The sequence below is a fragment of the Pan troglodytes genome, chromosome 16 (genome assembly GCF_028858775.2).
Source record: "Pan troglodytes isolate AG18354 chromosome 16, NHGRI_mPanTro3-v2.0_pri, whole genome shotgun sequence".
Classification (NCBI taxonomy): domain Eukaryota; kingdom Metazoa; phylum Chordata; class Mammalia; order Primates; family Hominidae; genus Pan; species Pan troglodytes.
The window spans coordinates 58,755,180-58,779,909 of record NC_072414.2 but is presented as its reverse complement, the minus strand read 5'-3'; the positions used below and the strand labels follow the sequence as shown (position 1 = coordinate 58,779,909).

The window sequence follows — 24,730 nt, the reverse complement described above, 5'->3', positions numbered from 1 at the left end:
GGCAGGAAGTGGACTATGGAAGTTTGGAGCACCAGGAAGTCCCCAGAGATGAATAATGTGTGTGCATGCTGTGTGACCTTGGGCCACTCACAACCCCTCTCTAGGCCTCAGGTTTTCTCATCTGAGACAAGAACCCAAAATCTCCAGGTTCCCTTCTCTCTTCCCGTCTGTTCCTCTCATTCCTTAGGTCAACCCTTCCATTCCTACCCTCAACATACACACCCAGAGACTAAGGCAGGGGAGGTGCTGGAGATCGGAGTGGGGTATGGAATAGAGGGGAGAGGAGAACGTGGGGACTAACCCTTCCCCAAAAACCTAGTCAATTGCAGAAATCCCCCTGGGGCATCCCTTGGATTTGGGGGGCAGTAAGTCCTATCAATCTTGGCTCCCAGGGCCTGCTGGGACCAGGCTCCCCTCAGCACTCTGCAGAGACCCAGGACTTGTTTAGAAAGTGTCTCCATTGGAGCCTGAGTCACCAGATCCCTGGGTGGTCTAGGGGAAACCACAAAGTTACTGCGAAGCAACAAGACTAGGAGAGGAGGGAGGACGGCAGGTCCTGCCACCGCTGAACTCAGCAGCTAGGCCAACTCCCAGAACTCAGTTTCCCCATTTGTAAATTGAGGAGTTGGAACTGGACTCTCAGACCCCCGAGAAGGCAGCCACAGGGCCTCTCCCTGACACTTGAGGCCACCCGAGGACCTCAGGAAAGTCCTCAGCTTTGGACCCAGGAGATCCCTGGGTCCCCAGAATTCAGCCTTTCAGGCATGCATATTGTCCCCCAAGGGACAAGCCCACTCCAGCAAAGCCAATCACAACCAGGGTATGGGGAGAGCTCCAGACTGGCATTTGAGACGGGGGCTTGTTCCTTCCTCCAGAGAGGTTGGACAAATGACCATTAATGTAAGCATCGGCTTCTTTACCTGTAAGGACTCACAGGCAGTGAGTTAGTGTCACTAGTCATTGCTCCAAGCACATCCTCACAGAGCAGCCTGCTATGAGCCTGCAGAGTTCAGACAGAAGGGCCAAGGCCTGAGCAGTGCAGGGCAACAGACTGGGTAGGGAGGCATGGGGACTCCCACGCTCAGTTCGGGCCTGGGGGTTGCAATGGGAAGGGGTGTAGGAGTTTGGGTTGGCAGCAGAACTAGGAGAGTTTTCCTTGAAGGCCAGGGTGGGGCCAGTGAGGCTTAGCTCTAAGAAGCAAATGTCGGCCAGGCACAGTGGCTCATGCCTGTAATCCCAGCACTTTGGGAGGCCGAGGTGGGCCGATCACCTGAGGTCAGGAGTTCGAGACCAGCCTGGATAACATGGTGAAACCCTGTCTCTACTAAAAATACAAAAATTAGCCAGGTGTGGTGGTGAGCGCCTGTAATCCCAGCTACTCGGTAGGCTGAGGCGGGAGAATTCTTGAACCTGGGAGGCAGAAGTTGCAGAGAGCTGAGATCATACCATTGCACTCCAGCCTGGGCGACAGAGCATGACTCCGTCTCAAAAAATAAATAAATAGCAATGTCATCTGCCTGGCTGGTCGCCCTCTGAGAATCTGAGAGACAGGGAGAAGATGTCAACTTTCAATCTGCATGCAATAGTCTCTAGGGTAGGGGGCAGGAAACCTGGGTCACACTCCAGCATTCCTTGACTACAGGCTTGAGATGAGCACCTCTCTGCTCCGGGCCTGTTTCCTCACCAATAAAATGGGGCTGTGAACCCATGATGATGGCAGATTATAATGATCACTTCCACATCCAGGCATTGCAGGGTGACTGGCTGCTTCCTCTAATGGCAAGAAGCCCCTCTTAGGAGACTGGCATTGGTAGGTACCAGGCTCAAGGGGAGCCAGGATGGGTTCAGGGCTCAGGGGACCCAGCAATGATCCTTAAGCTGCCCAGGTCTGCTCGTCTCCCTGGCCCACTGAGAAGCAGCCCACTTTCCCCACTGCCCCCTGAAGATCACCCCAGCTCCTCAACTTGGTGTTTGAGGGCTGCCCAGCCCTTTCCAGCCCTGGCCCTGTGTGAATAATGGCAGCTGTGTCCTGGTGACAGACCAGGTAGTGCGTGGCGTGCTTCACTCTCCCAATTCGTACCTAGTTCTGAGGTGGGGACAATCTTATTCCCATCTTACAGATGGGAACACCAAAGCATGTAAAGAAGTTATTAAGTCACTGAAGTCACTCTGAGTGGCAGAACTGGGATTTGAACTCGGGCAGCCTGGCTCCAGAGCACGAGTGTCTGGAAACTCCCCTCCTGCTTCATGGTCTCTGCCACCCCCAAACTCTTTGCTCCTGTACCCTCTGCCACCCTTAGCCTGCCAGCTTCCAGCTCATTTGTCCTGTGAGGACCGGAGGTCAAGGCACTGAGCCTCCTAGGAGGCCTCCCGATTACTCCTCCTCGGCACTCCCACGGAGTGGTTGCTTATTCCTTTTGGCTGTGCACCCACAAACTGCCTGTGAGCCTGAGGTGCCTCCCGTCCTGCCCCTACAACAAGAGCTCTCTGACTATTCCAGTGAGACAGCCATCTCTGCTGAGTGTCTTCAGGCCAGGGCCTCAGTGCACAGCACCCTGGCATGGCCAGCTGTGGTCAGCCCAGAAGCACTGGCATGCCTCGGTATGAGGACAGAATTACAGGAGTGGGGACAGTCTATTCGTAAATAACTTTGGGAAACAAAGTTAAATGGTTTTTCTTCTTGGAGGATGTGGTGGCCATGATTCCTGTCTCCTGGTATTCATGTCCTTGTGTAGTCCCTCCCACATTGTAACAGAGATGGTTTGTATGACCAATAAGTATGGCAGAAGCGATGGTATGTCACTACTGAGATCTAGTTACAGAAGACAGCAGCTTAGGTTGGGCATGGTGGCTCACGTCTATAATCACAACACTTTGTGGGGCCGAAGTGGGAGGATCATTTGAGCTCAGGATTTCAAGACCAGCCTAGGCAACATGGTGAAATCTCATCTCTACCAAAAATACAAAACTTAGCCAGACATGATGGTGTGCACCTGTAGTCCCAGCTACTCAGGGGCTGATGCAGGAGGATCACCTGAGCCCAGGGAGTTTGAGGCTGCAGTGAGTCATGATGGGGCCACTGCATTCCAGCCTGGGTGACACAGTAAGACCCTGTCTCAAAAAAAAAAAAAAAAAGAAAGAAAGAAAGAAAAAAACCCCAGCAACTTCACCCTTGCTCTTTTGGATCATTTGCTCTGGGGAAGCCATGTTGTAAGTAGTCCAGTGGAGATGCCCACATGGCAGGGAACTGAGGGCTCCTGCCAGCAGCTACATGAGCGAGCTTGGAGCAGGTCCCCCAGACCCAGTCAAGACTCAGATGACTGCTGCCCTGGCCAACAGCTTGATGGCAACCTCACCAGAGACCCCGAGCCAGAACCACTTGGCTAAGCTGCTCCCAGATTCCTGATCTGCAGAAACTGTGGGAGATAATAAATGTTAGTTATTTTAAGCTGCTAAGTTTGGGGATAATTTATTATGCAGCAAGAGATAATACACAGGACTTCTCAGAGCACTTAATATAAATCTCCAAGAAAAAAGATATACAATGCAACATTCCTCTTAGTTATCTGGCCAAGGAGACTTTCTTTTTTTGAGAATATTCTTCAGAAAGCTGATCTAATGATATGGCTCTTGTCCTACAATTCCATGTAACTTCTAACCTTGATTTTGTCTCATGAGCAAATCATTTATCCTTCCAGAACCTCAACTTTTCCCTTTTACAAAGTAGAAATAAACCATCTGCCTTTACATAAATCATTAATACAGCCCTGGATGGGCAGATTCTGAGCTATTTTTGCCTGGGGGGTGGGAAATAGCCTGTGGAGGTCCTAAAAAGATCTATGGGGCTCAAGGTGGTTCTGCAAGGTAGCAGGTGGGCTCAAGGCCCATTTCAGTCTTTGTTCCCCAGGCCATTTCCACAAAATGGTGAGAAATAGTGTCTTCTTTTAGCTTGCTCATAACTCAAAGATGGGGGGCATGGACCTGGGCCTTTCTAGGCTAGGGCATGAACCTCCTCCATCAGACTGCAAGAGCTTGTCCAGGATAAATGGCCAGTGTATTCTCCCCTTCTCCACCGCCATCCCTATCCACTGGACACCCCATAGCCATGGGCAGGAAGGAACAACACAACTTTCTCTGGTTTACTTAAGAGTAAATGTGACTTTCCTCCCTTTTCAATTTGTTCTATCTTTATCCAATAAAAGTAAAACTTGAAAACTGAGGTCAAGTTTCAAGGTACATGATGGGTCAGAAATCCGCTGAAGCCCTACCTGCCCCTCTTTGTAAAAAGAAGACAGTTTAAAAAAAACTATAATGCGAATACTTTATTATCGAGTGACTGGTATTAGCTTTTTGTCTGGGCATTAATATCTCAAAAACCATACACCAAACCCAGGCTTTTCCACCTAGCTCTGCTGTATCATTTTCTTTATATATATATAAAAAGTAAGGAAGAGGAAGGAGGAAGAGAAAGAAAATATATCTGTATTGAAAGAATTATAAGCCAAAGTGCATCTTTCTTGTTTTGTCCATATACACACATTGCACCATACATAAATAATTACATTGTAAAAATGACTCCATAATTACAAGTATAATATATATTTCCATATAATATATAAAACTTTATATTAAATCTAGGTAGATGATATCTGGGGGGTTTTGTCCGTGGGGGCTGTGTCTCTGGGCATCGGCCCCTCTCGAGGCCGGCAGGTGGCGGTGGCCGCGGCCTCCCACCCGCCCCTCCCGCCGGGGCCGCCACTATCTGGGGTTGTTGAGGAGGATCTCCAGCCAGCAGGGGCAGGAGGTGATGAACTGCCGGGAGTAGCAGGGCCCCCAGCCCTTGGCGAAGCTGATGCGGACGCTGTTGGGGTCGTAGGGGCCGTCGGCGGCGTCGGGCTCGGGCGCGTGCTGCAGGCCCGAGCGCTCGAAGTCGAACACCTTGATGGAGTAGCCGGGGGGCACCTTGCGCACGACCAGGGCGCGGCCGCCGGGCGCGTCCAGCGTCGGGGAGTTGACGAAGATGGGGTGCTCGCCGCGGTTGTAGGCCCACACGCCGTCGGGCTCCTTGCTGAGCAGGATGCCGAAGCCGATCTTGCTGCGCGTTCGCCGCACCGACTCGCTGCGCTGCTCCAGGTTGAGCTGGCCCAGGCAGAAGCCGCTGCCCTGAGGTAGGTCGTAGAAGATGCTGACGGCCTGGTCGTACACCGCATAGAGGCGGCCCACGCGCGTCCGGTGCTCCCAGTACGCCACGCTGCACCAGTGGCTCGGCTTGGTGGCGTCCGGAGACATGCTGGCGTCTGCGGGACAAGCACAGGGACCGCCGCGTTATTCTGGGTGGGGAGGTGGGAGGCACCGAGGAGCGGAGGTGGGCACTGCTGTCTGCACAGTGGGAGCTGGGTAAGGTTTCCAGCATTCAGCAGTCATGTGGGCACCGACTGTGTGCCAGGTTGTCCTCAGGAAATATGGCGCACAACGGGACATCTCTTTCACACACACACAAACTCACACAAAGGAGAAAACAAAGGTTATGAGCCACAGAGTGCAAGCCAGAGAGCACCTGTTGTGTGCTTGGTGCTGCGGACGCAGACATGAACCCTGCACACCCTGCCCCTGCCTCTTCATGCTAGCAGGAGAGACAGACAACTGCCTGCACACCCCCAAAGGAGGGGCTGACTGTGGAGCAACCATCACGGACCCGGCGTGGAGCACTGTACTTCTTACTCTTCACAGCACACAGGACTCACTTGGTCCTCACGATCACTCTGCAAGGACGCCACCTTCTCCTCGTTCTACAGAGGAGGGCACCCCGCCAGAATTTGAACCCACTAGTCCAAGTCTCAACCTGACAGAGTAGGGTTAGGCTATTGGGGGATGGTGGGGGAGGTTGAAATCACATTAGAGGACTCAAGCACGGGGAGGCGGGCTGGGGGTGGGAGGAGTTGCCCCCAGGATCCCTTCCGGCCTGGAGCAGTGGGATTCCTGTGGTGGCCTTGTTATAAATATGACTGCTTGACTGCTCCCTGCCTCAGCCTTAGCCTCCTGGTACCGCCCACCTGAGTTGGCTTTCTTGGCAGGAAATGCAGGTTTGTACCAGAACTGCAGCTACTTCTGCATGGCAGAGGAGCTGAGGGTCCCTAAATGACAAAGAAAATGGCTCCTTAAGGGCTCTGGAGCTGCCCAGCAATCGAAGGTGTGTGCTGCTCCTCTCTGGGCCTCAGTTTCCCCACTGTATAGCAAAGGGGTAGCTAAGATGTTACTGAAATCCCTTGTCACTCTGACTCGGGCCATCTGTGTGTCTGGAGGAGTTTAACAATTTTCTGAGACCAAAGTTCAGACCAACACAGGCCAGGGTGCTCCCTGCTCTCATGTGGCCAGCTTCTCAGATTCTGACATCTGGCCTTTCCTTTGAGCTCACAGCTCTGAGAAGCAGGCAGGCACCTATAACTGCCCAGTGAGGTGACGTGATTTGCCTGCCATGCCTGCTTCCACACAGGTCTCTGGCCTGGGCCTGTGCAGAGGGAGGCGTTCTGCTGGAGGCTTGACAGAGCAAAGCAAAGCACTTCATGGCTGTTTTTCTGAGGAAAACGGATCAAAGTCCAACCAAATCCCAGAGGACAACACTTCTAACAGCTTCACCTGGGAGCCTGAGTGAGGCCAGCTCTGGCCGCCTTTGCCTTGGTCTTGCCCCTGCCTAGAAGCCCCAGAAGAACAGGGTGGCAGGGCCCCTGACATCCCCTTACACACTGGGAGGCCCGCCCAGCCACCCAGCAGGAGGCTGTCTGCCTCAGGGGCCTCCTGGAGGCTGACTGCTCAGCTGTGGCTTTGGGCTGGATACAGGTTTCATGAGTGTGCCCCTTGCCCTGGGCCTGGCACTGAGGTCCCAGACACAGGTCCCCAAGTCTGCTGGGGGGTAATCCAAGTCCTCACACCAGCCCGCAGCTTGGATCATTTTGCCTCAGAGTCTCCAGCGAGGCCTCTGATGCTTCCAGCTGATGGTCAGGAGAGGAGGAAGAGGTCCTGCATCCTGCCCTCGACAGAACTGCCCCTTAGCCAGCGGGCAATAGTGACAGAGACAGCTCAAGCCCTTGGGAGGTCACCAGGCTGCAAGCATCAGGCCAGTCCCAGCAGGTGGGCAGCTGGGAACAGCCAGACTCTGAGCTCCAGCCACCCCACTCCAGTGCCCCTCTCCCCAGCCATCTACCTGGCACAGGTCTGGGAGTCCCCAAGGGCCAGAAAAGCAGCACCATGCCAGCCTAGCCACGAAACTTCAGCACCCACACTGCCCACCAACCAACAAGAATTCCACGAGTGTGTCAGGCACAGCAAGGTGGGGATGCAAAGAAGCGACGCCTGGAGTATGCTGGGAGACAGGACGGGCAACGGCATCCATGAGTGCCTTCTACGAGCTGGGCCCGTTCTTCACAACAGCCTCGTCTCACCTCTGCTAGCAGCCCATTCCACAGGTTAGGAAACTGAGGCCCAGGGTATACACCAGTGAATGCTGGGGCTGCCTTGGTGCTAGGCCACACTCTAGAGGGGAGCTCTTCTCCACACTCCAGAGAGAGTTCTGTCCTGGCTCCTTCCTAAAACCTGCACACTGAGCAAGTCCCTCTCCCTCCCTAAGCCTCAGTTTCCCTATCTGTAAGCATGACTGCTCTCATGGTCCATGAGCCCTAGAGGTTACTGTTTACAAGCTGAGGTGTCACTATCCCCACTCTTGGAGGACTCATTTACTGTCTCACTGAGGGAGAGGTCACTGCTGCACCTCTTCACAGACAAGACTCTGAGACAGCTGCCCAGCCACAGAGTGACAGCTCTACCCCACCCATGGAAAAAAGGGAGAGTCTAGCTGGGGAAGGACAGGGGCACAGCGGGCGGGGGAAGCGACTTTCTCTTTCCCAGCTTCCAAAAGGTTTCTGGCTGGGAACTCTGGGAGGCTGAGGCAGGAGGCTCATTTGAGCTCAGGAGTTTAAGCCCAGCACGGGCAACAATGCAAGACCTCATCTCTAAAAAAACTTTTAAAAATTAGGTGGGCATGATGGTGTACATCTGTAGTCCCAGCTACTTGGGAAGCTGAGACAGGAGGATTGCTTGAGCCCAAGATTGAAGCTACCGGGAACAGTCATTGTGCTACTGCATTCCAATCTGGATGACAGAGTGAGACCTTGTCTCAAAAAAAAAAAAAAAAAAAAAAAGAAAAGAAAAGAAAGTTTTTCAATTCAAGGACAGGTGGGACTTCCTATCCCCCTCCTCTCAGTTCCCCCCACCCCAGCCAGGCCAAACTCCTTCCATCCCCCCAGTCAAAACTCATGTCCCCAGCCTAGCCCCAGTGCACCTTATGGTACCCTATGACTGGGGATGAACCCATAGAGCCGCCTTCAGGCCTTGCCTGCCCCAGCCATCCAGCTGAGGGACACCCTGGGCTTAAGCCAGGCCCCATCCCCTGCGGCTTCCTTGGTTGAAAAGACTGGGTTACACCTCATCAGGCCTGCGCTCCTGGCCATGTCTCCCAAATTCAGGGAGACAGACTGCCGCTCTGGGAAGCCCTCTCTGACCTCTCCTTCCTGGGGCACCTGAACTGCAGCCCCTCCCTTGGCCTTAACAGGTGTCTGCGCTCCTGGTCAGTGCCCCCCAGTTGGTCTACACTCTCTGACTGGTAAGGGGTGGGGTGGGTCTCCATCTATCCCAGGGCTGCATATATTCCTTGGGCTCAAGCAATCCTCCTGTCTTAGCTTCCTGAATAGCTGGGACTACGATGTACATCATCAGGCCCAGCTAATTTTCAAAAGCTTTTTTGTAGAGATGAGGTCTTGCTTTGTTGCCCAGTTTGGGCTTAAACTCCTGGGCTCAAGTGACCCTCCTGCCTCAATTACTTTTGCACCAACCTAATAAAAGGGAAGGGGACAGGAAATAAAATATGTCCCAGTGCCTAGACATTGCCCCCACCCCACACCCCACAGGGAATCCTGCCCAGCAGGTAGGCTGCTGGGCTCAGGCCCTAGGGCACTGAAGGGTGGTGGGCAAAAACTGGGGTCTCTTGTCTGATCCAGAGGGTAAGCCACCCACTCAGCCTCCCTGTCCCCACTCAACTCTCAGTCCCAGGGCGTCAGAGCTCGAGTATCCGCTGACATTATCTTATCCAGTGAGACCCAACACTTCAGGCTTCCACAAACCAACACGTTTTTAACAGGGGAGTTGGGAATGACACAGGGCGACCGCTGCTTCGTTTTTGTTTTTGTTTGAGCAATGGTCTCACTCTGTCACTCAGGCAGAAGTACTGTGGTGCAGTCATGGCTCACTGCGGCCTCGACCTCCCAGGCTCAAGCGATTTTCCCTCCTCAGCTTCCCAAGTAGTTGGCATTAGAGGCACACACCACCGGGTTTTGCCATGTTACCCAGGGTGGTCTCAAACTCCTGGGCTCAAGCAATCTGCCTGTCTTGGTCTCCCAAAGTGTTGGAATTACAGGCATGAGCCACTGCTCACCCAGACCACCACTGCTTTATTTTGCCATGTACAGACTTATTTTCTAACTTATTTTTATTTCTGTCACCATGGACCAATGAAAACTTGGTCCTGAGACTGGCCTGTTGGGACCCCTAATGGAGTCTAATAATCTGGTGCCCCAAAGACAGCATCCTGGGGGGCGTCGAGGGACTTGCCCAACTACACACAGCAGCAGGTGGCAGACCTAGGGCCAGAACTTGAGAGCCCAGAATTCTACTCTAATCCATGCCGCATGGTCCAAAAGGTTTCACAGTGAGAATGACCTAAGGCTGCCACCACTGACTGGATATGTGGCCATCGATAAACTGCTAAACGTCTCCAAGCCTCAGTCTCTGTATTTGTAAAAGGACTGATTCAATAATTAAGTACCCCACTCACCACAGTCCATCTCTGAATTTTCTGGAAACTCTGGCAAAATCAAGTGGGTGCAGAAGGAAGGAGGTGCCTTGTTTACGGGCTCCAGTGTTGGCCTTACCCTTCAGAGGCCAGGGATCTTTAGTGGGGTTGGGGGTCATGGCCCAGGGTCACCGCCATGGAAGGTCTCAATAGGACTGTGGATGACAAGGCCCTTTGCAAACCGCAAAGCACTTTACAAATGTTAGGGGTTAGCCCCTAGCCTGGCACCTGTGGTGAAAGAGGTGTTAGAATGAGCCCTGCTTTAGCTCCATTCTCTCACACACATACGTGCATTCAGATTTCATGCGGTGTGTCCAACACAAGCTGACATGCTCTGCAACACTATGAGTGAGAAGGTGGGCACCCCCTAACCCATGGTCCCCACTCTGTACTTCCCACAGCTGCACAGCCCCCTCCCCCTGTGCCTCTCAGTCACAAGCCTGGGCTGCCACTCAGGTGAGGGGACAGTCTCTTACAGAAGGATCTTTTTCTCCTCGTGGCTCCTAGGCTGTGGTACCGCCATCTCCCACGGCCATCAGCCTAATTAGGAACCAGCTCTTTAATTGCAAATAAATACCAGGGAGTCAGACACGAGTGAACAACATCAAAGATGACCGAGCTCTGACCGAAACTCCCGCTCACTACCCCCTGCTCAGGGCCTGGCCTAGTTCCCAGCCAGACTCTGGGTCCTGCTGGGAGGGTTCCAGGGGGAGGAGGAGAGGAGCTGTGTCTGGGGTGGATCTGGCAGAGTGGCACTAGCCTGGGAGGAGTCCTGCCTCCTGGCCCTGATCCAGCAGGTCATCTCCCTCCTCTGGCCTCAGTCTTCCCATCCGAACAATGAGATCATTACTCTCCCCAGCTCTAAATTTCCATGATTTAGTTAATGTTGCTAGGACTAGCAGCTCTAGTCCTAACCACCCAAACCCAGAAACCAGCTCAGATATCTATCAACAGAAAACCAATAAACAAAAACTAGGCACATCCAGCCAATGGAACACTACTCACCAAGAAAAAGGAACAAGCTACCGAAACCTGCAACAAGGTGCATGAATCTGAAGGGCATCCCATTGAGCACAAGAGGCCAGACAGAGGGTTCGCGGTGTGTTTCCACCAAGACAAAACTCTTGAAAAGGCAAACTAATCTACGGCAATGTAAATCAGAACAGTGGCCAGGCATGGTGGCTCATGCCTGTAATCTCAGCACTTTGGGAGGCTGAGGTGGGTGGATCATCTGAGGTCAGGAGTTTGAGACCAGCCTGGCCAACATGGCAGAACCCCATCTCTATTAAAAATACAAAAAAATCACCCGGGTGTGGTGGCGGGCGCCTTAATCCCAACTATTCGGGAGGCTGAGGCAGAGAATCGCTGGAACCCAGGAGGCGGACGCTGCAGTGAGCCAAGATTGCACCACTGCACTCCAGCCTGGGCAACAAGAGCGAAACTCCGTCTCAAAGAATAAAATAAAATAAAATAAAATAAAATAAAATAAATCAGAATAGTGGTTACCCCTGGGGAGAGGGAGAACAGCTGGGAAGAGGCACAAGAGAACTTTCCAGCATGATGGAAATATCTTATTTCTTGAGTGGAACCATGGGAACTTGGGCATCTGTGCTGTAAAAAGCCACACCCTGGATACTTAAAGAACGGTGGATTTCATTTTAGGTATGATACCTTGAAAAAATTAAAAAGAAGAAAGTGGCAATGTCCTGTGGCTGTCCTAGAGTGGCCCCAGCAGGGCTCCACAGTGGCCCAGGGGACAAGCCCTGTTCCCTCCCGGTGGCACCCACATTCCTGCCACCAGAGGGTGGTGGCTGTCTGCGCCGAGGAGGAGGTGGTGACTGGTCCCAACAATAGGCCTTCTCCCCTGCACAGAAATCAGCCCCTCTGATGGCTGGCATTCTTTTCTCTACGCCTCTCTGCCCAGGGAGGGTGCTGCGAGCCCAACATGTAATTTTTTGGGGGTGCAGGGGCACCAAGGGAGCTGACTGCAGTCTGAGGGAGGCGGGGAGTGCTGAAATCCCAAGAAAAGCCTTTTCGCTTCTTCGAATCAGCAGTTCTCTGTCAAAACAAAGGGCAGGAACGTTCCTGTGTGCTCCCCCGTGGGCTGCATGCTCCAAGAGCCTGAGCATAAACTGCAGCCTGCTTTCCTCAGGCTCCCCGCTTTCCTTTTGGCCAGACTGCCTTGGACTCAGCCACCCCTGAAGGAACCAGCGTTGTGCCCAGCTTAGACTCAAAGGTTCAGGGCATCCGTGGGAGGCTCAGCCCGAGTCCTCTGGGTCTTCAGGGGTCTAGGTCAGCAGGGGAGCAGGCGGTCCCTACTCCTTCACCTTCCAAGTCTTTGCTGCTGCTTCACACCCACCTGGGCCATAGCAACCTCCCTGGCTCTCCCAGGGCTGGACCAAAAGGGCCTGCTCAGCCCCTCATTGATGGGCCTGAAACAAGGGCAGACAGGCCCAGACCCTACCGAGAGCGAAGAAGAGATACTCAAAGTCTCAGAAGCCCAGAGAAGTTAAGTGACTTGCCCAGGGTCACCCAGCAAGTTGGTGGCAGAGCTGAAAAGGGGCCCAGGGCTGGCTTTTCCAATCCCCTTTGCACGGGGCTGCACTGAGGCCTCCTGCCTTCCTGGAAAACTCCTTTCTTCTGTCCCGTGTCATGCCTGTGGCTTCAAGTTCCAGTCCAACCGGCAGCTTTTCATCTGTGGCTCCCAGGCCTGGGAGTAATTACGTGGCCCTGCATCTGGTTAACCTAACACCCCTTTTAAAGCCTTGTTTGCCCATTAGATAAGTAGTTTTTGTTATCAAACTTAGAGGGAAAAAGGAGTTTCCACTTAACTCTCCTTTGTCATTTTAAGCTGCAGAAATGGCTTCAGGTTTTGCAGCAAGTCTAGAGATGCAGCATTAATTAGAGGCTCTTTTTCTTTTCTTTGTGAAGGGAGGGGAAGACCAGTTCTTTATCCACCGGGCTCCGGCAGTAAAAGCAGACAAGGAATGTGTACAGGGCCATGTTAATGGTCAACAGCTTAGAACGAGCCTCTCTGCTGAACTCTTTCCAAAAGCTGGGCCCAGCTGACAGGAGTTTCCTCTTACTCGCTCCCACCCACCCCTCCCCACCCCCCACCTCAGCTCCAGCACCTTTGGCTCCTAGAGGAAGCCGGGCTTCCAAGGGGAAGTTCCTAATCGGTCATTACATCACGGGCGGTCTGGCCACCACCGCAGCCTGCCTGCACAGGGCCCACTTCAGGGGCTCTTTTGGCGGCTGGTCTCTACATTGGCCACCACCCTCCAGACAGCCGCTCAGCTAGTCGGCTGGGGGTGGAGGGATGCCCCTAAGACAGGGAGTGTGATGGGAACAGGAGGGCAGCATGACAGAACCAGGAGGAGGGAGACTGAGGAACATGCCGTCCACATGGCCAAGGCGCAAAAACAGGCTCAGAGAGGTGAAGTGACTTGCCAAGGTCACAGTGGAAATGAGCGACACAGCTGGGACCAGGATGTCTCCTGCACAGGGTTAAAAGCATGGACTAGGGAGCAAAGGTGCCTGCATGTGAATCCCAGCTCTGCCACTCAGCAGCTGTGAAATCTTGGACGAGTGACTTCACCCTTTTAGGCCTCAGTTTCCTAACCTGTAACACAGGGATGCAATCAGTGGTTACTTCATCAGAGTGCTGGGATTAATTTCAAGTGTGTCAAATAATGCCTGGCTCAAAATAGGCATTGCATAAGTTAACAGCTATTATGATTACTAATATTATTACTATCAGGCAGCCTTATCTACATGTGTATATAAATTATATGATAGATTGACTCAGCCTGTATAGTTCATAAGGGTATTCATATTCAGTAGTAACACCTGCAAACATAATATGTGCCAGTGGAGCTGAGAATCAAGGGGAAATAATAATAGTCATGATAATAATATAATAAACTAGCTCACATTTAAGAAACCTTTACCAAATACCAGGCAGTGTCTGAAACCCTTTAAATGCACTACCTGAACATATGTTAATTCTCCCATCTTAAGATGAGGGAGCTGAGGCCTGAAAGTCCGGAAACATACCCCAACCTCTCAGCCAGGAAGCTGCAGAATTGGGATTTGAGCTTCCATCTATCTAGGCTTAGAGATGTGGACTCTTTGCATTACTCCTGTGGCTGCAACCTGTGGGCTGCAAAATCCCAGAAGACTTCAGGGCAATGGCACAGAGACCATGCTATAAGAAGCTAGCCACATCCACTCCAAGCCACGTGGGGGTTCTGCAAACACTGGACGTGAAGAGGGATCCTCGAAGGTGACAGTGCTAATGACACTGCCCCACGACATGCTGCCCATCTTCCTAGGAGGGCGGTGGGCTTTTCAAATATCACACCTTAACAGCTATTTCTGGTACCCTATGCAGCCCTGGAAACACACTTTTTGGCTTTTGAGTGTAGTTTCTCCCCCACACTCAAGCATTCTACCCTTCTAAAATACAAAAATGAGTATTTTGTAGATGGGCTACAATCATAATAATTGATCTTGGGAAAGGGCTGCTAGCCCTGGCTAGTCCCAGGGAAGTGGGAGGCGCTCTACACGCTTCATTCATGATCCTTTTTGAACTGTGCAAGTCCAGGAGGCAGAATCATCCCCATCCTCAGGACAGACCCAAAGTCAGAGTGCAGCGCAGGAATCCCGACCCTGAGCCCACCTTGGTGCTGCCTCATATGCTCCCTTAGCTCTCTTGGGTGGTCCTCAGAGTACCCCAGTCGCAGGAGGGGTTTAGGAGTGATCTGGGGTATCCTGTCAGTGGCCACCTAGCTGGGCTGTACCCAGCTCTCTGGAGGCCAAGGGTTTTCTGCAGGCTTTTCTCCGCAGAAATGCCTTTCTTTCAGCCTCAGCGTCCTGACTGCAGCCTGCTTGGCCCCACCTCTCTGGCAGAACAAAGTGGCGGCCTGGGCTGTGATGGGTAAGGTTTCCATTCTTTTATCTCTTGCAGTATTCAAACAAATCCTGAACAGATGAACTCATCTTGCAACCCTGACACAAAACAAGCTTTTTATTCACCCAGGTCCTCCTACTACACAGACCTGCTCAGTGTCTCCTCCATAGACCGTTTCCCCAGGAGCTATTAGGCCTTACCACTCCAACGGGCAAGGGGACCCACCAGAGGATGAAACCGGAGGCCCCACTCCCATCAGCACGCCTCTACCTGCCCTCCACCTGCAGCTCACCCGTCTGGCCATGCCGAAGAGATCGTCTCCCACCCGCTAAGACTGTTCCAGGTTCCCTGGGCCCAGACAGCATGGCTTTTCTCTCCAGGTCCCGGGGCTCTGTGGTACAAGCTCCCTTCACTACACTCTCCGCAGGCAGCTATAGCTTCGAAGAGCCACACGGAGGCTGGTGGTAGAGCTGTCTCCTCCATCAGAGGACTCATCCATCAGACTCTGTGCCAGAAACAGTGGTGCTGCCCTCTTAAAAGAAACTGCAACTACTTAAGCCTGAAAAGGAGAAGACCACCTGGCAAGCAAGGCAGGGAACCCCCTCAGGCCCTTGGGGAGGAAAGGAGCCCAGGTGGGGGAACTCTGGTTCCCTGTGTCCTGGAGGGAAGGAGGGTGGAAAGGGAGAGCCAGGGCAAGATAAGCAGATTATAAAATCAGCCCACGTTTTGAGAAGGAACCAGTTTCTGTAACAAAGCCTCTGAACTTTGCTCCCATTCCAAGTCCTCTTTTGTTTTATCATAAAGTCAGACTCTGGAGTGTGTTTGTTTGTTTTCTTACTCAGAGACCACCTGGGGTGGGAAAGCCTTGCTTTCATTATTGCCCCTGGAAAGGTTCTAAAATAACAGTGTGCAAGACAATGAAGCTGGGTACCTCTGTCCCCAGGTGGCAGTTGTGAAATGGGAAGGGGCCCCCAAATCCTCCCAGCTCCATGGGTCTGCACTGCTTATGGCCAAACTGCTGGGATCACATATAAACCAGTGCCCGCACCGGCCTTACATCAGGCCGCGCTGGTTCTTACATCAGGCTGGGCCTGAGTTCTCATCTCAGGCATTAAATGCCCAAGTTCACCAACTGAACCCAATCCTGAAGTCCCTGGTTAATCTGAGACCACAGAGACAAAATTGGCCCTTTGGGGGTTCAGATAGGGACAGCCTGGGCGTGCATCAGAGGTGCAGGGATGCTAGTTTGTAGCAGATGATGGTAGGCTTCAAGAAAGCCCTTCTCGGCCGGGCGCAGTGGCTCACGGCTGCAATCCCAGCACTTTGGGAGGCCAAGGCAGGTGGATTGCCTGAGGTCAGGAGTTCGAAACCAGCCTGGCCAACATGGTGAAACCCTGTCTCTACTAAAAATACAAAAATCAGCTGGGCGTGGTGGCGGATGCCTGTAATCCCAGCTACTTGGGAGGCTGAGGCAGGAGAATCGCTTGAACCCGGGAGGTAGAGGTTGTAGTGAGCCAAGATTGCGCCACTGCACACTGGGCAACAGAGCAAGACTCCATCTCAAAAAAAGAAAAAAAGCCCTTCTTTGGGCACATTCTTCATCTTGCAGGTTCCCAGAGCTGAGAGAACTTGAGGCACCTCTAATTGTCTTTTATTTCCCAAATACAATGTGTTTTATTGGCAAACCTCCTGCCTTAAACTTCTTCTTGGACCTAATATAAAGCCATAAAAGCAAAGTACCTAAAAATTGCCCTCAATTAGCCTGTCTCAGCTCTCAGGAACAGGCACCCACACTGGTGTAGAAATGTCCCAGGGGGTAACCAGGTAAGGTACCCACAGCCCAGCTCCCTCAAATCCTTGGCCTCACCATCTCCTGCCACCAGGCCGCTTAGCTCCCTGGGCTTTGAACACCCCACCCAGTGTGAATTTCATCCATCCACTCTCTTGATCTGGAATGCTTCCTGAGACTACAGATCATGGAGAGGTGAACTGGTGCAAATCTTCACAGCTATGTTACCGTGGGCAGGTGACCACATCTCTGAGAACCAGGACCAGCTACCTACTTTTGAGGGCCCAGTGAAAAATGAAAACGCAGGGCCCCTTGTCCCAAAATTAGGAAGATATTCAAGATGGTGAAAGCACAGCATTAAGTTAAGCAGAGACCTCTGCTGAGCAGCAGCCCTCAGTTACCCCACACATCCAACACCCGCGGAGTCGGCCCTGCCAGGGGCTGGTTTCCTCTAGGTGATTACCTAACTCACAGGTTAAGGGGTTTTCGAGAAGGGCTTGACAACAGTACCCGGCACTCGATGACCATGAGTTTCTTTCCCCATTCCCTAATACTTGTCAGAAACTTGCTTAACCATCCAGACACCACTGTCACTTCCTTTGGAAAGCCTTCCTCAGCCCCTGGGTCTGAATCACACACCCCTCTTCTGTGACACTCAAATTTATGCTGTCAACAGAAGGGTACGTGTCTCCATCCAATTCATCCACCAGCAGGCTGGCCTGGGATTCAGCTGGCTTGATCTCCCCTCTCCTCCCCAAGGACCTGGTACTATGTTGCCTAACAGAGGTGCTCTCGGCAATGCAGAGCTGAATATAAAAACTCAAAGGCTGGAAGGGCTTTTGAAAAGTCATCTGCCTCCTTTCAAACCCAGCCCCAGGTTTGAAAAAGGCACTGTGGCAATATTGTTGCCATTTAACAGAGAGTACTACTGATGCTCAGAGGTAAGGATGTTAGGTAGGCGAGGAGAACCATTGTCCCCATTTGCTGATCCTCCTGATGCAGCCTGGTTAACAGAATGGCAAATGAGCTTACTATGTGTGAGCCTTGTTTCAGTGGCTCGAAATAAAATGAAATAAAATAAAATCGCCTAAAGCCTACAAGTCATCTTACCTGGCCATGGGGGTGGATTTAATTTCTCTGGCTTGCTAAGTCTATGAAAGTAAATGGAACAGGGAACATAGCTTTGAATGGAAGAGCCAAAGAATGGGTGGATAAGCTGGTTTTCTTATTTGCAAAGCTCTCAAATGTAAGCTTCATATCTAACACCAGTTGGTTGTTAATTTACCAACTAGACAGAATCAGGTGACCTTTGCAAATCAAATATACCTGCCTCGATTTACACTAAAGATGTAGGCTGGATATGGTGGCTCATGCCTAGAATCCCAGCACTCTGGGAGGCCAAGGTGAGAGGTTCACTTGCGCCCAGGAGTTCAAGATGTGCCCTGGCAACATAGCAAGTCCCCATCTCTACAAAAAAATAAAAAATTATCCAGACATGATGGCATGCCCCTGTAGTCCCCCAGCTACTCTAGAGGTTGAGGTGGGAGGATTGCTTGAGCCCCGGAAGCCGAGGCTGCAGTGAACCGTGGTGGCACCACTGCACTCCAGCCTGGGCAACAGAACAAGACCCTGTCTCCAAAAAAAAAAAAAAAAAAAAAAAAAGATGCAGCTTGGGATAATCACTCCAAAATTAAAAGTACAAAGGTGGGACATTAGATAATAATTCCTGCATTAAATCCTTTCCTTTAAAATAGCCTTTTGTTATACAAAAATACATGATCCACACCTCTCTGGTGAACGCAGAGGCCTATATACTGAATTTTCTTAAAGTGAGGATTGCCTCGATCATTCTTGTGTGTTTCTGGAACAAACCGGAATGCTTTATAATTAACAAAAAGCTAATATTGACTAGAGAGATTATTAATCCACAATTAAATACTAATATTTGCTGCACAGAATGCAGTAACATGAGACTTAAGCGTTCCCAACAAAAATGTTGCAAAATGCCCTACCGGCTTGGCAGAAGTACATGGCTCTGCCATGGCCACCCGTCTATTCTCTGTGACTGTGCTACTGTGCAGGCAAGTTGAAGCTGCTTGACGCATCCATGCCCAAGCTCCCAAGCTGCCAGGAAAGAACTGGCTTGTTACAATGATCAGGGGTGAAGGGTGCAAAGGAGGGAGGGAGCCAACCAGTATATCCATCCCACCAGGCTAATAGGCAGACACAGCCCCACAGAGACCCCAGGACCCACACCTCTATCCCAAGTCCAAGACTGGTTTCCAAGGCAGAAGGAGGCCAAGCTTGGTTCCCACAGCCCATGCCAAGAAGGCAGTTCTATCCTCATTGATGGTGATGGTGGGATGTTCTTTTGAACTGTGGAAGGTTTCCCAAATCTACAAGCCCATTCATAAATGACCTTGTTTTAGCTTATGGAATATAAAGCTCACAGAGGTTTGGTGACTACCCCACGGCCCACAAGGTTAATGACAAAGCAGGATCAGATGCTCCTTCCAATGCCACTGCCTCCCACCCAGCATCTTGAAGAAGTTGAATCATTATCTCAGTAAGAGTTTCATATTTCTCAGAGTAATTCTTTAGCCTGTGTCTGGATAAGAGCACACACTGTGTGACTAACACCAACACAGCAATAACATGAGGGCAGTGATCACAACTGTCAGCCGGCTTCTATTTGGTCTTCTATTGCCAAGGTTAACTTTTCAGTGAATATGGGCATGCCATGTTTTCCATGATCCAGTTCATAATTCTGGATTTCTTCTAGAAAAGACAAGAGTCCCAGGGAGATATCTGGGCTGAACTCGATGATGGCAATGCCCAAGTGCCTTCTAGAACTGTTTCCCCCTCCGGAGGGCTGTTTGCAGCTACAGGGACCTGTGTGATAGGTGAGAGGAGGGGGTGCCTTTCCTGAATCACACAGAAGCCTTGCTGGGGTCTACCCAGCAGGCAACTTACATGCATGGGCCCAGCAAACATTGGCACAGATTCACTAATAGGGACCCTGTTTAGGTTGCTTCAGACACCCTCTGTTCTCACTGGGTCTCCTGTGGGAATCCAGTGGCTACTGAGCATCTATGTCCACATATCCCATCTCATTTAATGCTGAGAACAATCCTAGGAGGCAGGTATCATTTTACAGAGGAGGAAATGAAGGCTCAGGGAGGTTAAACCCCCAGCCTAAGTCACACAGCTGACAAGCCCCAATCCAAACCCAGGGCAGCCAGACCCTCAGCCATTCTTCCTGCCACCATTTTTCTTCACAGAGTGCGTCCTGGACGGTGCTCAACTTCTAGCCTGTACCTAGTTCCAACAGGCAGTCAGCACAGTCCCTCTCTCCCTGACATCTCCCACGGGTGTGACTCGCACCTCCTCTACGAGGCTGGCGCCTGCCCCCTGCCCCCCATCCCTTCCACCTCCCTTCCCTATGGGCACAAATGGCCCTGCAGGCCGCCAGCGTCTGCATTCCTAGAGCACATGCCCACTAAGGAGGATCCTGAGTAATTCAGCCCATAAATCATGGCCATTGTGAATTTCCCTTTTAGCCACAGGCAAAGTCAAACTTTTCCTTCCCCCACTGTAGTTAACCACTCTTTGTTCACTGTATCTCTCTCAGCTCCGTCTGGCTGGGGGCCAGCTCTCAATTATTAATTAATCTGGGAGGCGCAGGTTGCATTCCTGGCCACCTAACCACTTCCTCCTCAATGGGGAACTTGCAGGCCGGGACTTTTGAGTTACATCAAGTGTCGCACAACATCCCAGCCCTGTGTTGTGGCTACTGCTGCAAGAAAGGACGTCTAACACCAGAGTTAAAAATAACAGCAGAAAACCCGAATACCCAGAAGTCGCTTTTCCCAACTCTATCCCATAGCACCAACCCAACCTGCATGCCCCCATCATCATAAAGCCACAATGCGACTCGGTTTCTCTTGTCTGTGAAATGGGGAGATCTTCCCCCATCAAGTAAGGCAGTGGTCTGTGTGTTTGTGTAGGAAGGGAGTAATCAGTGAAATCAATGAGCTCTCCCCTCTGGTAATTCTTACTAGCTGGAAAGGGATACACCAAGACTTAAAGTTAAGAAGCAATCCTGGCCAGGCATGGTGGCTCACGCCTGTAATGCCAACATTTTGGGAGGCCAAGGCAGGCAGATCACGAGGTCAGGAGATAGAGACCATCCTGGCTAACATGGTGAAACCCCGTCTCTATTAAAAATACAAAAAAGTAGCCGGGCATGGTGGCGGGCACCTGTAGTCCCAGCTGCTCGGGAGGCTGAGGCAGGAGAATCACTTGAACCCAGGAGGCGGAGGTTGCAGTGAGCCAGATTGCGCCACTGCACTCCAGCCTGGGCGACAGAGCCAGACTCTGTCTCAAAAAAAAAAAAGAAGTCCTGAGCCTGAGCCACAGCAGGTGCTGCTTCTCACCTCATCCACTCGCTTTCTCCTCGCTGGCTGAAGGAAAGTGCCAGGTGACTGGGGTAGTGGGGATAACGGGTGAGGGCTGCAACTCAGCCTTATTAAAGTCATTCAAGCATCTTCAGGGGTGGTGAGGGAGAGGATGGGAGTGTGATCCCTCTTTGCTGGGTCAAGTTTTCGGGAGGCCTTTGCATGGACAAACACCCCGAGAAACAAGGGGACCAGCCTTGGCGTGAAATGGAGCCCTATGGCGATGAAACCCAGGGGTGGAATCTGAGCAATGTCTTTAATTCCTAAAAGTAATAAAGGTCTTTCCCTCCTTTTAAGTTACAAGTTAGAATGGGTACTTGATGTCAGCAACAATGCTGAACCTTTGCTGCTAGCTGGATGGAAGACAAAATGAAGCCGTGAGATCAAAGAAGGACAAAAATGATGGCAGCAACCTATCATAGCAAGGACAAACACTTACGTGGTAAATGCCATCGAGTATCCTCGTATCCTTTTGGTCATTTCCCTCCTCTGGGCCCATACACAGCTTACAGTATGTCAACCTTACCCACAGTATCCACCGAGCTGTCAACTGTGAGTTCCAAGGACTCAGCACCTTAGGATATATAGTCTAGGAAAGATCTTTAAATCTCATGCTTTCTGCATTCCATGTTATATCTGCTTTTGATGTGACAAGACAGATGACTTGGCCCCATATCTTCATATACTCTAGGGAGGAAGGGACGCTTTTGTCTCTTGGCTTCCCTTCCCTAAATACTGAGGCTTTCGGATAAAGCACGCATCCCACCAAGATAAATTATTGTGCACATACAATAAAGTACCATTAATTAGGACTCATAAATCCAGAGTTTGTAATAATTCCGAAAGCAGCTGGGTCGAAGTAAAAAAAAAAAAGTTTTGATAAACAAATGCAAAATATAAATAAGGTTCAGGAGAACTGTTTATCCTATTAGCACTGTATAAACAACTGGCATACCAATTACAAATCGCTCTTATCTGCTCTCGAAAGCAGATCTCTGCATGACCTCTAATGGGAAATATTATCCAGTTAGTATCACAGTCTACAGTATTTGGAAATCACAAAACCTGGTTTCTTAGACAGTATCCTTTCCAATCACCCACCACTCACTCAGCCTGAACTGGTGAGGAGCCCCTGAGCTGTCAGCGTTCTTTCTCTGTGTATCTGGAAGGGAAGTCCCGTGGATGGCCGAGGCGCCTCAGCCCTGCTCTGGTAGTCAGTGGCTGCCCAGGAAGGAGTGGCAGCCCTTGGCTCTGGCATGCCAACATGCCACCCAGTTATCTCCATGCCCATCTTCGAGAAGCAGCGTTGCCTAGGGCGTTTGGCCAGGGGGCTCTGCCAACCCGGGCTTTTCCAAATGGGCAGGGTGGGGCCCCACCCCTGTGTGGAAACCCCTCAGGCGTTAACTGCAGTAGGTAAACCAAGGACAGCCTGTTTGTGGCTTCCTTGGTGATTTACATGTTAGCTGGGCCCCAGGTTCTCTCCCTGGGAGGAAGCAGCATTTTCAACCCTGGGGAGGACAGAGGTGAGGGGCCCCAGATAAGCTGGGGAGTGTGGAGTGGCAGGAAGAGGCCCCGGGCGAGGCTGTGAAGCCATCGCGTGGAGAGGGTGCGTCGGTCCTGGCCCGAGAGGGACAGACTGCAAGGCCCCAGAGAGGTGGGCAGGGGGCCAAGCTGGAAATACCGAGGGCTGCTCCAGCTCAAGAAGACGGCCCTGCCAAGTCGGGGAGGCGGCACTGACGAGAGAATGGCAGGTTCCGGCTGGGCCAGTCCCCAAGGGCACCAAGTCAGGAGCAACTGCCTGTGTCTCTGGGCACGTGGGGGCTGGAGCCACGCCAGGGAGACCCAGAGCCGCCAGTCTCCCCAGGGTGCCCCTGTCCTGGCGCTACCCTGCAGCCCACCAGCCTGAGGACCCCTGAGGAGTGCAGAGCCCCTCCAAGTGGCATGCTGACCTTGGGCAGGGAGTCAGGCCTGGCCACCAGACTGGAAGATTGCTCTTTTCCCCTCCACCTTCCATCTCCTAGTTCTGGAGGTGCTCAGCAGATCTCACTGAGCCCACTGTGCAAGGGGTCCCTGCTGCTGCTTGCCTTGAGGGCACTTTGGACATCTTCTGGTTCAGCAAGACCCTGACTGTACCCACTGCGTGAAGGAAGCAGCCTCAGAAGGGGATCCCAAGACTGGCAGGGACCTCTCTGCTGTGTCCTTTGGGGACAACTCCTCCTTTGGGACAGGGAAGCCAGGTATATTGGTGAACTCCTTTTTCTCTCTCCCTCTACCAACTCCTCTGCATCTTCCCCTTGGGCTTCAAAAATTGCTATTGTAAGACCAACAAAAACACCACAGTTGGGGCTTGGCACTGTGCAAGCATCCTACCACCAGATGGACATTCTGCCACAGACACCATGGGTTCTGAAGCTGACCCTTAATCAACGGTACAGTTGATGGAAGGGATTCTTTATCTATATGTCTGGAATCTGAGCATCCACTGAGTTCAGCCCTCTTTCCTCTCATGGCATTTACTCTAAAACAGGCAGACCAACTCACTTATTTGTGAAGACCCACCAAGAACCACTTCCAGCAGGTCCTTCTTGCTGGAGTCTGACCACCTCTGCCTCCCCCAAAGTGCCCCCTCCCGACAGTGCTCCCAGCCCACCACGGAGGGCTGCCCAGGCCTTGAACACAGGGAGCTCCACCCAGAAACCCTGGAAGCAAATTCCCTGAGGGGAAAGAGTGGGTAGGATGTTTTCAAGAACCACTCATTGTGGGTTTGGGTTTCAGCCAGCAGAAGTGCCACTGAGATGCCAGAGAGGTGTTTCCTTGGGAGACAGGGCCCCTCTCACCCGCTTGCTAAGCGCCTACTGTGTGCAAGGATGCACCCACGCAGGCATACCAGAGGAATGATTGATGGTGCGGCGAGGGAGGCACTGGAGGTGGAAGTGAGGAGAAAATAACGGGGGAGTCCAAGGAAATCAGGGAGACTCTTGTTTTTGTAAACATCATTCCTTCCTTCTGGTCAGTTCCAAGTTCTTTAGTGGGCTATACACGCATTATTTTTTTCTCTCACATCAAAATAGCCCTCCTTCAGACTGGAAGAAGAACACAAACATTCTTTGCTGCTGGCCTGCAGGAGGTGAGCAGTCGCCTAGGGCTAAGCTGACTGCAAGCCTGAAGACGCCGCAGCCTGGGAGTTCTGAGCGTCACTTCCTTGCTCCCAATTCAAAATGGACTCTGGTGTCTGGGGAATCCACACACCACCCCAGTGGACCATGTGAATGTCATGGGGTGAGGTGGGCATGCCACTCTTGGGTTGGTAAAAGCTCTGAATACAGGGTGCCGTGGAATGTACCGTCTAGCAGCAAGGGCGTGTGTATTTCAAAGAAACGTGGAGGAAGCCAGGGGAATCTAAAGGATTCCTTGGGAATGTCTGGGCTAGAGATCATTCAGCCTGACTTCCTCCCTTTACAGAAGAGGGAACTAAGGCCCAGAGAGCAGAGATCACTCATCCAAGGTCATCCAGGAGGGTAGGGCCTTATAGCTAGGGCTGCTGCCTCGGAGGAAGGGCCCCCCGTCCTAGATACCACCAGGCCCAAGGAACGGAGACAAATAATCCTGGTGAGTCCAGCCAACATGAATTATTTTTGCAAAATGGTCTGTTTATTTGTTCTTGTGGGTAG

The 24,730-nt window shown here is 51.8% G+C and overlaps 1 protein-coding gene across 1 annotated transcript in view; it reads right to left on the bottom strand.

Annotated features, from left to right (window-relative positions):
• Nucleotides 1-4,307: 4,307 nt before the first annotated feature.
• SMAD6 (SMAD family member 6) overlaps nt 4,308-24,730 on the bottom strand; it is a 79,432-nt gene continuing 59,009 nt past the window's right edge. The window contains exon 4 of the mRNA XM_523105.9: nt 4,308-5,297. Coding sequence (XP_523105.4) covers nt 4,759-5,297 — 539 coding nt within the window. The 3' untranslated portion in view covers nt 4,308-4,758. The remainder of the gene's footprint in view (nt 5,298-24,730) is intronic.